Genomic DNA, 15,160 nt, shown 5'->3' on the forward strand with positions numbered 1-15,160 from the left:
AGCCCCTCCCATCACAGGCCTGGAGACCTAGGAGGAAAAAATGGTTTCATTGGCCCAGGGCCCCTCCTGCTGTGTGCAGTCTAAGGACTTTGTGCCATGTCCCCACTCCTCCAGCCATGGCTAAAAGGGGTCAACATACAGCTCAGACCATTGCTTCAGAGAATGGCAGCTCCACGCCTTGGCAGCTTCCACATGATGTTGAGCCTGCAGGTGCACCGAAGACAAGAATTGAGGTTTGGGAACCTCCACTTAGATTTCAGAGGATGTATGGAAACACTGGATGTCCAGGCAGAGGATGTGCTGCAGGGGCAGAGCCCTTATGAAGTACCTCTGCTAAGGTAATGTGGAAGGGAAATGTGGGATCAGATCCCCCACCCAGAGTCCCCACTGGGATACTGCCTAGTGAAGCTGTGAGAAGGGGACCACCATCCTTCAGATCTCAGAGTGGTAGATTCACTGATCCCTTGCATTGTGTGCCTGGAAAAGCCAAGGACACTCAATGCCAGCCTGTGAAAGCAGCCAGGAGGAAGGCTGTACCCAGCAAAGCCACAGAGGCTGAACTGCCCAAGGTCATGGAGCCACCTCTTGCATCAGCGTGCCCTGGATGTAAGACATGGAGTCAAAGGAGATCATTTGGTAACTCTGAGGTTTAATGACTGCCCCATTGGGTTTCAGAATTGCATGGGGCCTGTAGGCCCTTCGTTTTGGTCAATTTCTCCCATTTGCAATGTGTGTATTTACCCAATGCCTGTACCCCTATTGTATCTAGGAAATAACTAACTTGCTTTTGATTTTAGAGGCCAGTAGGCAGAAGGGATGTGGCTTGTGTCAAATGAGACTTTTAACTTGAACTTTTGAGTTAATGCCAGAATGAGTTAACACTTTGGGGGACTGTTGGAAGGGCATGATTTTGTTTTCAATGGTGAGGATGTGAGATTTGGGAGGGGCCAAGGTGGGTTTGGCTGTGTCCCAACCCAAATCTCATCTTGAATTGTGGTTCCCATAATCCCCGTGTGTTGCGGTAGGGACGAGGCGGAGATAATTGAATCATGGGAGCAGTTTCCCCCATCCTGTTCTCATGCTAGTGAGTTAGTTTTCATGAAATCTGATGGTTTCAAAAGGGGCTTTGCCTGTTCCTTGCTTGGCACTTCTCTCTTGCGTGCTGCCATGTGAGACATACCTTTGCTCTTCCTATGCTTTCTGCCATGATTGTGAGGCCTTCCAAGCCATGTGAAATTGTAAGTCTATTAAACCTATTTTTCTGGCCAGGTGTGGTGGCTCATGCCTGTAATCCTAGCACTTTGGGAAGCCGAGGTGGCTTTTTGAGGTCCCATTTTGAGACCAGTCTGGCCAACATGGTGAAACTCCGTTTCTACTAAAAATACAAAAAAAAAAAAAAAATTAGCCAGGTGTGGGTGGTGAGCATCTGCAATTACAGCTACTCAGGAGCCTGAGGCAGAAGAATAGCTTGAACCCCAGAGGTGGAGGTTCCAGTGAGCCAAGATCATGACACAGCACTCCAGCCTGGGTGACAGAGCGAGACTCTGCCCCTAAATAAATAAACAAATAAAAATTTCTTTTTCTTTACAACTTACTCTGTCTCAGGTATTTCTTCACAGCAGTATAAAAATGGACTAATACATGGAGTATTCTAGTAAAACTTTAAAGAGTAATTAACACCAGTTCTGCATTTCTTATAGGAAAACAACAGGAAGATTTTATAATTCATTTTATGAGAGTATTATCCTGATAACAAAATGAAACAAACACAATATATAAAAACAAAACCATAGAGCAATATTTCTTGTGAATACAGATGTAAAATCCTTAGCAAAATTTTAGCAAATAGAATTTAACAATGTATGAAAAGAATTACACATAAAGATACACACAAAGGTGTTTAGGTTCCAGGGATGTAATGCTGGTTCAACATTTGAAAATCAAGCAATGTATTCCACTTTATTAACAAACTAAAGAAAAAATGATCACATGATCATAATAATTGATGCAGAAATGGTAGCTGACAAAATTCAACGCCTTTCATAAAAACCACTATCAGAAAAACTAGGAATAGAGAAAAACTTTTCCAACTTAAAAAATAACACTATCTACAGCTAATATCCTGCTTATAAATGATACAATCTTTCAAAATTCCGTCCAATAATTTGATCCACTTTATAAGACGTTAAAGAAAGAAATCTAGAGTCAGTGGTATGCTGAAGTACTGTGCACTGGTTCATTAAGAGCAGATTAAGTACATCTCTTCTGAATTCCATGTTCAATGACATCTCACTGGTAGATTGAAATTGATTGTGGTGGGCTTTTTTTTCTTAGTCAGTTGTTAATTATTTACAAGCACAGAACTACCCAAAGTTGTCTAGCATCCCTATAAAATGGACTTGAAATAGGAGTTTGAATTCAGAAAAATCAGGTTTCAATTTCTTGTAGATCTGAATGGTGAAATGGAAAGACAAATCTGATGCACTGTAACTCAAATAGGTTAGACATGTAACTGAGATTCTGGGAGGTAAAACTGTAGTTTACAGTCTTCCTATACTATATAACAAAGCTCTTGACCTTAGATTTTCAGGGAGAAAAACTGTTCTGCAAGTGAAAATTTACATAATGCTCAGATTATTGTAATGACCATCTTAAATGACAATCTAACTATAAGATTAGTGCTTAGATAATCTCTCTTTATTCATTCAACATTTATGTGACAAATACGTATTGCGGGCTTTTTATATGACCAAAACCGTTCTGTTTATGTTGGACAGAGAGAAAAAAAGTAAACAAATAAATTAATTTTACAAAGCCTGTAATGAGAATAACATGGGATGATATAAAAGACTTGAGAATGTTTTGTAATTGGGTGGTCAGCAAAGATATCTCAAAATATAATATATCAATATTTGAATGATAAACAAAAGATAGCCATGCTGAAAACTCCAGGTAGATGTGTAAAAATGAGATATAATTTAAAGATATAGTCAGAGTTTACTAATTAATAGATGTAAAATTGTAGTATGACTTTCTGAGAAAATAGTCTCTCAATATTATAAAATAAAAATAGTAGAAATTGTCTTTATTAATAATTTTTCTACTCTTCAGCTTTCTAATGAAGCATATAATGCCCCCTTATTAACACATGATGGTTACTCTGAAGGTCTTTGAATCCATATTTTGTCTTGGTTTGTATTTGTCTTTTATTTGCGAAAGCAATTTTTAAGGAATTCTCAAAATTATATGAGAAAGACATTTTGTCTTTTATGTATTTTGTTCACAATATAACTTTTTAACAAATGTTCTACAACTGGATTATGGTTTATGCTCCTAGCCTTATTTATTTATAACAGAATATATAATTGTTAAAAATTAATACAGTCATTGAATTGATTCTTCAAAGTAAATCTCTCCTTTACCAATTTTCACAATTTTAACTTGTTAGTATTATCAGAACAGGTAAATTTTTCAACTTAAATAAGAAGCTTGTTTTTCTGCTTGAGGTAGGATTCATGAACCGAGGTTAGTTAGAATCTGTGTGCATGTAGGCTAGACATCAATATTTGTGATGTAAGTAATAAAAATGTTTTAAAATTATAAAAAATCCATTGTACTTTTAAGAGGGAAAGTTAGACTAAGAAATTTAGAAGCAAGGCTATCATAATTTCCATTTGACTCTAAGTGTAAGTGACTTTTGCTATACGATCTTCTATGGAATTTTTGGAGAAACTATTCTTGTTTATTTATATTGTGTATTAATATTAATTCACCAATAATTCTAAGACATATACCCCAATTTACTTGGAACCTCTACCCTTCGATGTTTTGACATTTGTAAAATTAAAACTAAAATAAGCCTTTTTATATGCAAAGGACCACCAAACTAGTGCTATATTTCATGTCCATACTAAAAGTTGCACAGGAACAACCATCTCTTTGAAATGCAAATGCACATAGAGGATTTCCTGGTAAATGCAGTCTTCAATTCTACCAGTGAAATAACACCCAAATAGGTTTCTGGCAGACAGAGTAATCCTTTACCTTAAATACTCAGAAAAACTCACCTGATCGCAAAGAATGCTACCATTTCTAGCGCCAACTTTATCACAGTCACAGGGTTTGCAAACATCTATGGCTGAAGGATCTGCACCAACTTGTCGGAAAAAGTAATCCTTGCACAGCTCACAGTTCCTTCCTGCATCAGGGAAAGGTTATGCATTATGACTTCTAATTCATTAAAATCAGCTGCATAATTCAAAATTAAAGACTGTATTCCTTTGAGGGAATTCTATAATTTTCGGGACGTCCATTTTAATGCACCTTTCATCTCTACCTGCCAATTTAGTGATCCAGAGCATATGAAACAATGAACCTGTTACAAACTGTGCTTTACTTCATTAAACTCCCATCTGTTATATAATACCACACTTCTAAAAAGCTGTGCTTTATAGGGGCCCATACATTTGGAAAGAGTTTGTTCCTAAACTTAAAACTTTATGTCTAGGACCAGACATTTTATCTAAATTCAATACAGTATGAGAAATTTCTACATATGTGGTAGATGATACTTATATAATAAGAAGCAAGTAGGTATGTAGTATTGGAAATATTTTTCTGGAACTCAATCAAGTAAAATGGGAGACTTCTCAATATAATTTATTATTCTGTAGTTAACACAATTCAAAACAAATGATTATGTTAGTGGCCATTATTTTTCATTTCAAAGATTGAAATAGAAATTCATTATATTTAGATATACCAAGTACTTTTCATATTAAATAATAGAATAACCTAGCATATTAGATATATCAGGTAATTCCTATAGTTTATAATTTATAATTGCAAATTTCCCTTGCTATATTATGTAATAAAAAAACCTAAACTACAAGGAGTTTCTAAAGTATATGAGTAGTACATAAGATAACTGAAATAAACTGAAATAAAACTTAAGACTACCAATTTCCCCTTTAAACATGATGTAATTTGCTCAAAAAAACGTTGAAATTGGCCCAATATTAGAAGACTACAGAAATAATCAAGTGAAAACTCATATTCTGATAGATATTGACTATTGGGCTAATTAAAAATTAAACTGATTTATAATATTTCTAGACTATTTCCATTTACATATGCTGTTGACTCCCAAATCTATATCTCCAATTTAGAAATTCTCTTTTATTTATCAATTAATGAATATTTATTGTGTGATTACCATGTACCAAATACTGTGCTAAGTGCTGTGCAACATAGTAGTGAACTAAATACACAATACCCATTGCATCTCTTTCACAAAGCTCTCTTACAGTCTAGGAGGTAAGAGGAATCTTAACTAACTAATACCAGGAGTAATACACATTTATAAACCATGATAAGCATAGTTGTTACTAACATGTATAAATGATTCTGATCTTCTCTAAAGCATCATGAGAGGATTTCCTTGAAGAAAAGTGCTTCAGAACTGTGTTTCCAACTGCCCCCAGGAGTTTCTCCCATGTCTCTTGGAAGCAGAGTGAACCTATCCACAACAGAACTTGCCATCTTCTCCCTCATCTCAATCCTCCTGTATTTTCTATCTCAATGGCTGGCACCAATGTTGAGCCTACTGCTCAAGCTAGAATGTAATGCTAGGTATCAGTCTTGGCTCTCCTTCCTGCCCTTGCCTACACTCTGCTCACAAAACACTCACTTTTTTATCCTAAATATCTTTTGGATCTATTTCTCTCTATCCACACCATCGAAATGTATTCTGACATTATTTCTCACCTGGACTATTGCAGCACCTCACTAACTGGTTTTCACCAACCGCTCTAACCCTCTGCAATCCATTTTTCACTTTATAACTTGGTGTATCTTTTAAAAACAAGTAACTGATTATGCCCCTTTCCCATATAAAACCCTTAAGTGTCTTCTTGACCTTAGATAAAAGCCAAATGCTTTATCATGGCTCCAGAGTTCTCTATGATCTTGCCCTGCTTTTCTTCCTAGTATCTCTTCTTACCACTAGCCATTTGCCCGTCTTTCAGTTTTTCAAAGGCGTCACATTTCTCTCTCCTCTAGGCCACTGCACAAAATGTTTCCCTAATTGTAAGCCTTAGTTCACCATCTTAATCCTTCAACTGGTTAACTCCAACTGTACTTGCCCTATTTTAGCAATCATCAGATAACTTTGTAATAATTCCTTTCAATAGTCTGTCTTTCCCACTGTACAATAACCCAAAGACAGACAATTCATTGTCTTATTCATCTTCATGTCCCAGCACCTACCCAAGATCCTGTAATATTTAAGTTATCAATAATCAGCTAATAAATGGATTCATGCTTAGGAGTACCATTTTGAAACCCATCAGATATATGCTATTATATTTTACAAATTCAGATGTTGGCCATTTCTTGCCTTTCAAAAAAAGGATGGTATTTTTCAATGACTAGTCAAATGCTTTGTAGTTTTAGAACAGGACTTTGATTATCATGATCTCTATTTAATCAGTGTTTTCAAAAAGAGTATTCTCAGATTACCAGTGTCCATGCCAAATCTGAATGAATGTAATCTCCACATGAGAATCCAGACATAAAGGACAATAAAGGGGACAAAAGGATATTTATTTTAAGGGTATTTGTTCAAAGTAAGCATTCCTGAGTTATTCTAAATATGGTTGTGGTTTAGTCAAATGGTGTGAACTCTTTAAAAAACAAAACAAAATAACAGCAACAACAAAATACTTTTCCTGAGAAGATATAGTTTAAGACTAGAGTGTTATTTCTGAAAACTACCTAGTGATTTGGAAATAGAAAGATTTGGTGAACCAGCTTTGGTTTTCAAACTTAACAATATGAAACTACATTCTTAAATAAGATAGCAATAACATAATTTAAAATAATATCCATTGTAGATAGAAGCACACAGGCCTCCAAGACCAACTCAGGAATGTATTTGCTACTTACCTGTAGTGTTATGCTCACAGTCATTACAAACTCCTCCTCCCCCTCTGAAGTGCTCAAAAGGAAATGGGTCTACAGAGATGTTGTAATAGCAGCTTTTGGAATGGTTGTTGCACTGACAACGTTTACAATTGAAAGCGTGAACTTGATCACCTTGGCGGAAAGGCTTGTCATTATAAAGAGGCAAGCAGCGATCACACTAGAACAAAAAGTATCAGAATAGTAAAGAAATTTAAAGCTAAAATTTACTTTCATTTTATTGATAGGCTAGGCCTTTCACCAGATGTAAAGCACATATCAATGAGTTAAAAGTCAGCAATTATTTTGTTTGAAAAATATTTTGTAAGTCAGAAATAGCATATTTATGGGCATGGTAGGGTAGAATTGTAAAAGCGATCATGCAAGCTTGAACTATGCAAAGTGATCTTTTTTTTCTTAATTTTTAATTTTTGTGGGTACATAGTAGGTGTATGTATTTGTGGGCTACATGGGATGTTTTGAAAAAGACATACAATACGTAATCATCACATCTTGGAAAATGGGGTATCTATCCCCTCAAGTGTTTATCCTTTGTGTTACAAACATGCAAAGTGATATTAACAATCAACAGGAAAGGTTATGATAGTTCTAAGACTTTGTAAAACATCAACATGTTAAAAACTCCACACTGTCGGTTATAAATGTAAGTAAATAAACCAGTAAAAAAAAACATTTATTTAGTACTCTGTAATTTAAAACTTTAAAAACCCGGAGAAGTTGTTTTACTCCTTTGTAAAATATTCACTAAAAGTACTTTGAACAGTGCTTGCCTTCATCTTACCTATAACTTACCACACTGAACACAAGCATCATTTTTTAAAATTTTTTAAATTTTTATTTATTTATTTATTGTTTTCTGAGACAGCGTCTCACTGCGTCCCCCAGGCTGGAGTGCAGTGGCGCGATGTCGGCTCACTGCAAGCTCCGCCTCCCGGGTTCACGCCATTCTCCTGCCTCATAGTCCCAGCTACAGGTGCCCACCACCACGCCTGCCTGGCTAATTTTTTGTATTTTTAGTAGAGACGGGGTTTCACCGTGTTAGCCAGGATGGTCTCGATCTCCTGACCTCGTGATCCACCCGCCTCGGCCTCCCAAAGTGTTGGGATTACAGGCGTGAGCCACTGCGCCCGGCCACATCTTTTCTATGCCTTGGTGAATTGCCACGCTCCTTTCTAAGTTCGAATCAGCTTCCAACATTTTAACTTTTATACTTTTAGTGTTGTGAAGTACCTGTGAGACTTCCTCTAATGTGAAGTGTTTGGGGTGTCACTTCCTCCAGGACATCTTCACCCTATTCGTGACAAGCACTTTCCTCACTTACGTTAAGTTCACCTTTACTGAGAAGCTCTGGTTACATATTCAGAATCCCTCAAACCTCAGTAGTGAGTGATTTGTTTTTCTAAGACCAGCCGAGCGAGCACAAAAGAACCAGCAGGTAGGCAAGTGTAGGAGCAAAACTGCAAGTTTATTTTGGTAACCTAAGGTGTGGGGAAGAAGTCTGTCGGCCTCCGGCAAAGAAGGCCGACAGAGTCACCCCCTCGTGGGGCTCTCGGGCGGGGTTCCTGCATCCCGACTTCAGTGGGGCTGGAGGAAGACTGCGTGGCTCACTGGTGGAGAGCGGCTTTTCTAGGAGTGGGAGGGCAATAGGCGGGGCATGGGCGTGTCAGGGGCGTTCCGCAGGTGCGACCAGGGAAATCTTGGTCTCTTCGGATTGACGTCACCTGGTGCATGCCCAGTTGGTCTGCACCTGCCCGGGTCCCCGGCTGCATTTTCGCGCGCGCGGGAAAAGTTGGGAGGGGGGGGATGAAGAACCCGGAAGTGCACCATCTTGCCTCCATTCGTCCAAACAGTGAGTATTTCTTCTATGACTCCACTTAGGTCCAATTTGAATTTTGCTTCAAGTATTTTCTTTGTTTGCAGTGCTTTCCTCTTTGCTGTCCAATTCCTCTTCTTTTTTGAATATCTGTGTTTGTAAAGTGTCACTCGGGTTTATCACTCACAAGGAGGCACCACGACCACACGCTTCTCTGTCTATGAATAAACTGAATAATAAATGTGTAGTGCGCAATCACCAACAGATTTTGAAAAAAATAAACATGATTGGTCACTGACCACAATGTGCATCTCTTATTTTATGTGGTAATTTGTGGATTGCAGAGCCAGCAGCAATGTTTGTTTATGTAATTACTCACAGTAATATTCAATGTTACCTGACACTTGAGCTACATTGTTGGAGGACTGGTAGCATTTAACTAAACTATGGTAACTGATATTCATGCATATCAGAATTGTGTAAGGAGAGAACTGCCTGTATAACTGTAAGAAAAAAATGTACTCAAATTACATAATAGATCTGTCACGTACTGAAACAAATAAAAAAACCTGGATATATGTTTTATAATTATTTCAACTTTCTAATATAAATACAATTTATGGACAAAGCACAATTTTTTCCATACATTTAAATAACAGTTCCACTGAACTGAGTTTAGTATAGCTATAGACACGAAAAAAGTATTCTTTATAAAATAAAGGCAGGAAGTAGAAAATTAAAAGCACTGTAATTTGACTAGCAAATGGTAAGTCAAAATGTCAATACCAGTCAATTTCTTTCAAATTTGCATATGCATATATTTTTTCTTTACAAAATTATGAATATATGTGGGTATTGTGTTATTAAACATCATATATTTTGTATTACTACATACTTTTGTATTATTAAACATCATGTATTTTGCTGCATTATTTCTTATATTTCTAAGGTAACATTCAACCATTCTGCAATCATTACACATTTAGTTTTTTTTTCCATTTTCTTTTGGGGATGGGGAGTGGATATATATCTAAGTATTACCTTAAGAAAATTATGAGATGAAATTACATTATCAAAGTGTATAGACATTTTAAACATTTTGTTAAATATGGTCAAATTCCTTCTAGAAAACTTAAACTCATACTCACACCAGCAATATCTGAGAATGTCCATTTTCTTGTGTTCTGCCCATAATTATTATATTTTCACTATTTTGATTTTAGATAATGTGTCAATTACTGTTTTAGTATGTATGTCTTTGGATACTAGTAATGCCAAGCAATCTTCACCTAGTTCTTGGTTAGATATAGTCCTTTTTGAGAAAATTGTTCGTTTTTCTTTTCTTTCTTTTTTTTTATTTTTGAGATGGAGTCTCGCTCTGTCGCCTGGGCTGGAGTGCAGTGGCCGGATCTCAGCTCACTGCAAGCTCCGCCTCCCGGGTTTACGCCATTCTCCTGCCTCAGCCTCCCGAGTAGCTGGGACTACAGGCGCCAGCCACCTCGCCCAGCTAGTTTTTTTTTTTTTTTTTTGTATTTTTTAGTAGAGACGGGGTTTCACCATGTTAGCCAGGATGGTCTCGATCTCCTGACCTCGTGATCCGCCCGTCTTGGCCTCCCAAAGTGCTGGGATTACAGGCTCGAGCCACCGCACCCAGCCCCGTTTTTCTTTAGTATACTCTTTTTTAATTGACTTTAAAGATTTTATCAGATATTAGAATTTTCCTTTGCCTGTAAAATAGTGAAGATTTAGTTCATAATTTTAAATATACATTTATATTTACTTCCTTCCCCTACTTTATTAGCCAGAATTTTCAGCATAATAGTTAATTTATATAGTATAGTAGTGTGATAGGCATAATTATCTTTTTACTCATTTTAATGAAAATATCTATAATGTTATAGCTTTTATAGTATTGACTATTGATTTTACATAGACAATTTTTATCATTTTAAAGAAGAAATTGCTAATTCAAAACAACCAATATGGATTTTATGTAAAAAAAAAAATATATATATAGTCAGTTTTATTAAAAGTTCTGACTTAATTGTTTGACCTATTGAATTGATAAATTATATAATAGGTTAGTAGGCTAATTGGAGTCTGTGCTTGCATTTTTTAATAAACCCAACATCATCAATAGTAAATAATGCCAAGTAAAAAAAAATTTAGGAGTTTTACATTTATAATCATAAATAAGATTTAACTAGGTTTTTATAAAGACTTTTATTGAAATAAATATATCTTAGAATTTTAATAGGTAATTATATGTATTTGTATTTATAACGCTAATTTTAATATCTGAATGATCAGAAAATTCTCATTTTGCACACACACTAAAACTATTACATTTTGTCAAATTATATTTAATGTAAAGTACAATCAATTCAAGATAAGATTTATAAGAAATAAATACTAAGATTTCTGAAAATCATTTTTCTCACTCTCCATTTGCTGTGAAATACTTAATGTGACTTCCCTAAGTGCCCAGCGTATGCCAGAGTTACATGTTAAATTATGAATCAGGAGAGTCAAACCATGTAAAGTAATGTCTCTCTGTTTATCCATAATAATGGTCCTTTGTTCTTTGTTTTATATTAACATTGTTAAAAACTATTTTCACATTGGGACAACAAAGGTTATTCTATTGCTCTATTTTAATATAGAATAAATAGTAATAAATATTTAGTATTTTAGAACAGTTTGACATATTTCATAATTATTATTGGAACATACACTTGTCAAAAGCATTTTTTTTTTTTTGCCTGTATTTACTTTTCCCTGCTAGTTCAATTTCTTCCTTTAACAATCTTGAAGGGAGAAGATAAAAAATAAGAATTTAGTTGTCTAGTGTGTTGCTGTTTAATGGCATTCCAAAATTTTAGCATGAAAACAAAATGAGTTTTTTCTACTTAGCTGGGGAAAGAGAAAAAGACAAAAAGGAGAAAAATAATACGAATGTAAACATTAGGTCACAATGTTTACATCAGGTAGGGCTACATTTTAATAATTGGCAAAAAATAATTCACCATTTTGGCCATTTTACAATGATCAAGTTAAACTCTATGGTCAAATATCACTGTAATATTGTTTTTGGAGTGATAAAGATTCTCCCCACAGCCATTTGCAACACTTTAGGCTAGGGTAGTTGTCCCTCTTCTCATCTCTCCGAGTACTCTTTTTTTTTTTTTTTTTTTTTTTGAGATGGAGTCTCGCTCTGTCGCCCGGGCTGGAGTGCAGTGGCCGGATCTCAGCTCACTGCAAGCTCCGCCTCCCGGATTTATCTCCTGCCTCAACCTCCCGAGTAACTGGGACTACAGGCTCCCGCCACCTCGCCCGGCTAGTTTTTTGTATTTTTTAGTAGAGACGGGGTTTCACCATGTTAGCCAGGATAGTCTCGATCTCCTGACCTCGTGATCCGTCCGTCTCCGCCTCCCAAAGTGCTGGGATTACAGGCTTGAGCCACCGCACCCGGCCCGAGTACTCTATTAATATCTCAATCTTGTTCCTGTCAGTCTGGTGAAATGATTGTCTTTTGTATATGTGTCTTTCAGGAAACACAAGTTATTGACTTTATATTCTCTGTGTCATCCACGCATTAGGACCATGATAGACAATTGTTAAGCTGTTAACTGACAATTCACAATTAATAATGATATTACTGTCCAAAGAAAGTTGTTCTTGAGGGAATTTAGAGAGGAGACAGAATGGGGACAATTCACAGACAAGGGGACATTTATGTAAAGTCTTCAGAATTGACTGTTATGTGATGATTTGCAATAAAAGCCACTTACAAATATAAAATGAAACTCACTTTATAAAAGAAGAATATGTGGCAACCATTAAAATATTGTCAGCTATGGGTCTGTAGCCAATAAAATTTAAAGTGGGGAAATTGACCTCTTTACATTTCCCTCACCAGCAATACCCATATGCAGATCAAATTTATTTCATAAAATCAAAAGTTAGAGATTTAGGTACAGGCTGGGAGTCAGACAGCTTAGTTCTATTATTGGTGCTGCTGTTTACTAACCACAAAAAGGCCGTTGTGAAAAGTAACATCAAATGCATACTCTCATATGGTGAGTATGCTCTCATTTGATGAGTGTGTACTCTGGTTATTGTATTAAGCATTTAAAATGGGTTGTTTCATTGAATCCTTTAGGCCTAGGTGATACAATATCTCACATCTAATTTCTGTTTCTTGATTTGCTAGCCCTGTGTTCCTGTGTAAGTGCCTGTACCTCTTTAATTCTTATTTTTCTCACTCATAACATGACAGTAATAATACTCCTCTCATAAGGCTGCTGTAAAGACCAATCAATTATCAAAGTGCTTGTCACACAGTTGGCCCTCAGCAAACTTGCCTACTACTTTGATTGTTATTGGATTCACAACAGAGGATTAAAGAGGTTAAGTAACATGAATAATGACAACGGACAGTTAGTCCTAGAGTCCTCTTTCCTTCTATGAATATCAGTTTCATCATCTCCAAAACGAAGATAACTTAATGGAATGTCTTACTTATATCTGACTCAAAATAATCTTTGGATAATTGGTAATATATAAACAATGCCCAAAACAAAGCCTGGAAGTTATTACACGCTCAAACCTGAAAGTCAGAAGATGGAAGAGTAGGAAAAAGAAGGAAGAGAAGGGTAAAAACCCAAGAGAATTGTTGATCTCAAGTTTGACTAGCACCAGCAGTATGTGACTATCACTATGCTATATATAGTCTATAATCATTAAAAGGTGATTCTGTGATTATAAATGCACTGGTCTATGATCTGCTTTGGAGGAGGTAGCCTACAGAGTGGAACAAGAAGAAATTTATAACCAAAATTTATTTCTGGTTAATTTGATCATCTGTATCTACAACTACAGAAGAGGTCCTATCTATCGACAATACTTCTTAGAAGCCATCAGACATAACTATTACTTCTTCTAGTAGCCCTATGTATGGGGAAGATACATTCTAATTGGATAAATGAAAGAATAGATGAAAATTTGCCTTCTGACTTCTTGGATTTGAAGGAGAGAAATAAACTCATTAAGCTGTCTTCCCCAGTTCAATTAGCCATACAACTAACCTGATTCCCAATATTTTAAAAACCCTATTCCATTGTAAAACTTTTGCCAAAGGCAAAATTTTGTTGTAACAAAATGCCCTGAGCCTATTTGTCTCTTGACTTCAAAGCATTCTCATTGAATACTTTGTTTACTCTATGGTGGCTTTTATTATTCAAGTTGTGCTTTCTTAAATATAAGTTGGTAGAAGTGATGAGATGGAAACTGTGGTCCTGTCATACTGATTTCAGATGCAGTTTGTCTTTTACAAAACAATTGCTGGCTGTTTGAGTTTGGGATATTGCCTACATGAGTTAGTGAAGCAAATCCAGCAAAAGTATTCCTTTGCTATTTCTAGGAGGACATTTTTGCTTTTTGATTATAATCTTTAAGAAATACGACTTCAGATTTTATACTTAACATCAGTCCAAAAGCCGTTATCAAAAAGCGTAATTGTAAATAAGACTGGACTAAATGTGTGTCAATGTTCCAAAGACACCATCATGGCTGCCTTAGTGTTTGAAGCCAAAGACAAATTTTACCACTGACCCATTGGAATGGTTCTGGTCCTACCAAGCTACTTGTTATTGAAAATGGCTGGCCTTTCTTTTGTGGAGAATAAAAACCCTGCAGATATATGGGTAACCTGTTCGGTTTTCCTTGAGAAAACAAGCATAGCTGTTATTTTTTGATTCTCAAATTAATATTTTTTAGATTATGATGATACCAGGATGACAAGAATTTGTAGAAAGGGCCAGTTCAGAACACTGCTTATAGAAGAGGAGTTTATCCATTCCTTTTAGGAGGAGCAACATATGTATACATTCCATGGGACCCAGAAATTCCACTGAGAATTTAGGAGAACACGTTTTTAAAGCCACTTGATAAAGATTTTCTGTTTTAATAATGGGGTGTTGATAATACTGAAGAAAAGGAAAAATTAAATGCCCAAAAGCAAGAGAGTGGTTTAAGATGTCCTAATTCTTAAAAAAAAAAAATAAGGCTAACATTTATCAATATAAATAGAGAAAGATATTCATAATACAGTTTGAATTTAAAATCAAGTTAAAAATAATATATAGAGTATAATCCTCTATTCTAGATAAAGGTAGAATTAGCTATAGATATAAATATACAACTTTAAGAAGATAGAGACAGATGAAACAGGTTTACTTATAATAACAATAATATAATGACTGAAAGTATATAAACTAAGAGTATTAACTGGGGTTATCAACGGGTGGAAAGTTTACAGATAAAGTTTATAACTTTATTTTTTCCACAGTGTTCATTTATTACTAA

General features: G+C 35.7%; 1 protein-coding gene across 2 annotated transcripts in view; it reads right to left on the reverse strand.

Annotated features, from left to right (window-relative positions):
* The window catches only part of USH2A (Usher syndrome 2A (autosomal recessive, mild)), an 802,205-nt gene that overhangs the window by 657,595 nt on the left and 129,450 nt on the right, over nt 1-15,160 (reverse strand). For both annotated transcript variants that reach the window (XM_011929421.1, XM_011929422.1), the window contains 2 exons: nt 6,946-7,141; nt 4,068-4,198 (listed from right to left, as the gene is read on the reverse strand). In XM_011929421.1, the coding sequence (XP_011784811.1) occupies nt 4,068-4,198; nt 6,946-7,141 (327 nt within the window). The remainder of the gene's footprint in view (nt 1-4,067; nt 4,199-6,945; nt 7,142-15,160) is intronic.

This window comes from Colobus angolensis, unplaced genomic scaffold (genome assembly GCF_000951035.1).
Source record: "Colobus angolensis palliatus isolate OR3802 unplaced genomic scaffold, Cang.pa_1.0 Scaffold81, whole genome shotgun sequence".
NCBI lineage: Eukaryota > Metazoa > Chordata > Mammalia > Primates > Cercopithecidae > Colobus > Colobus angolensis.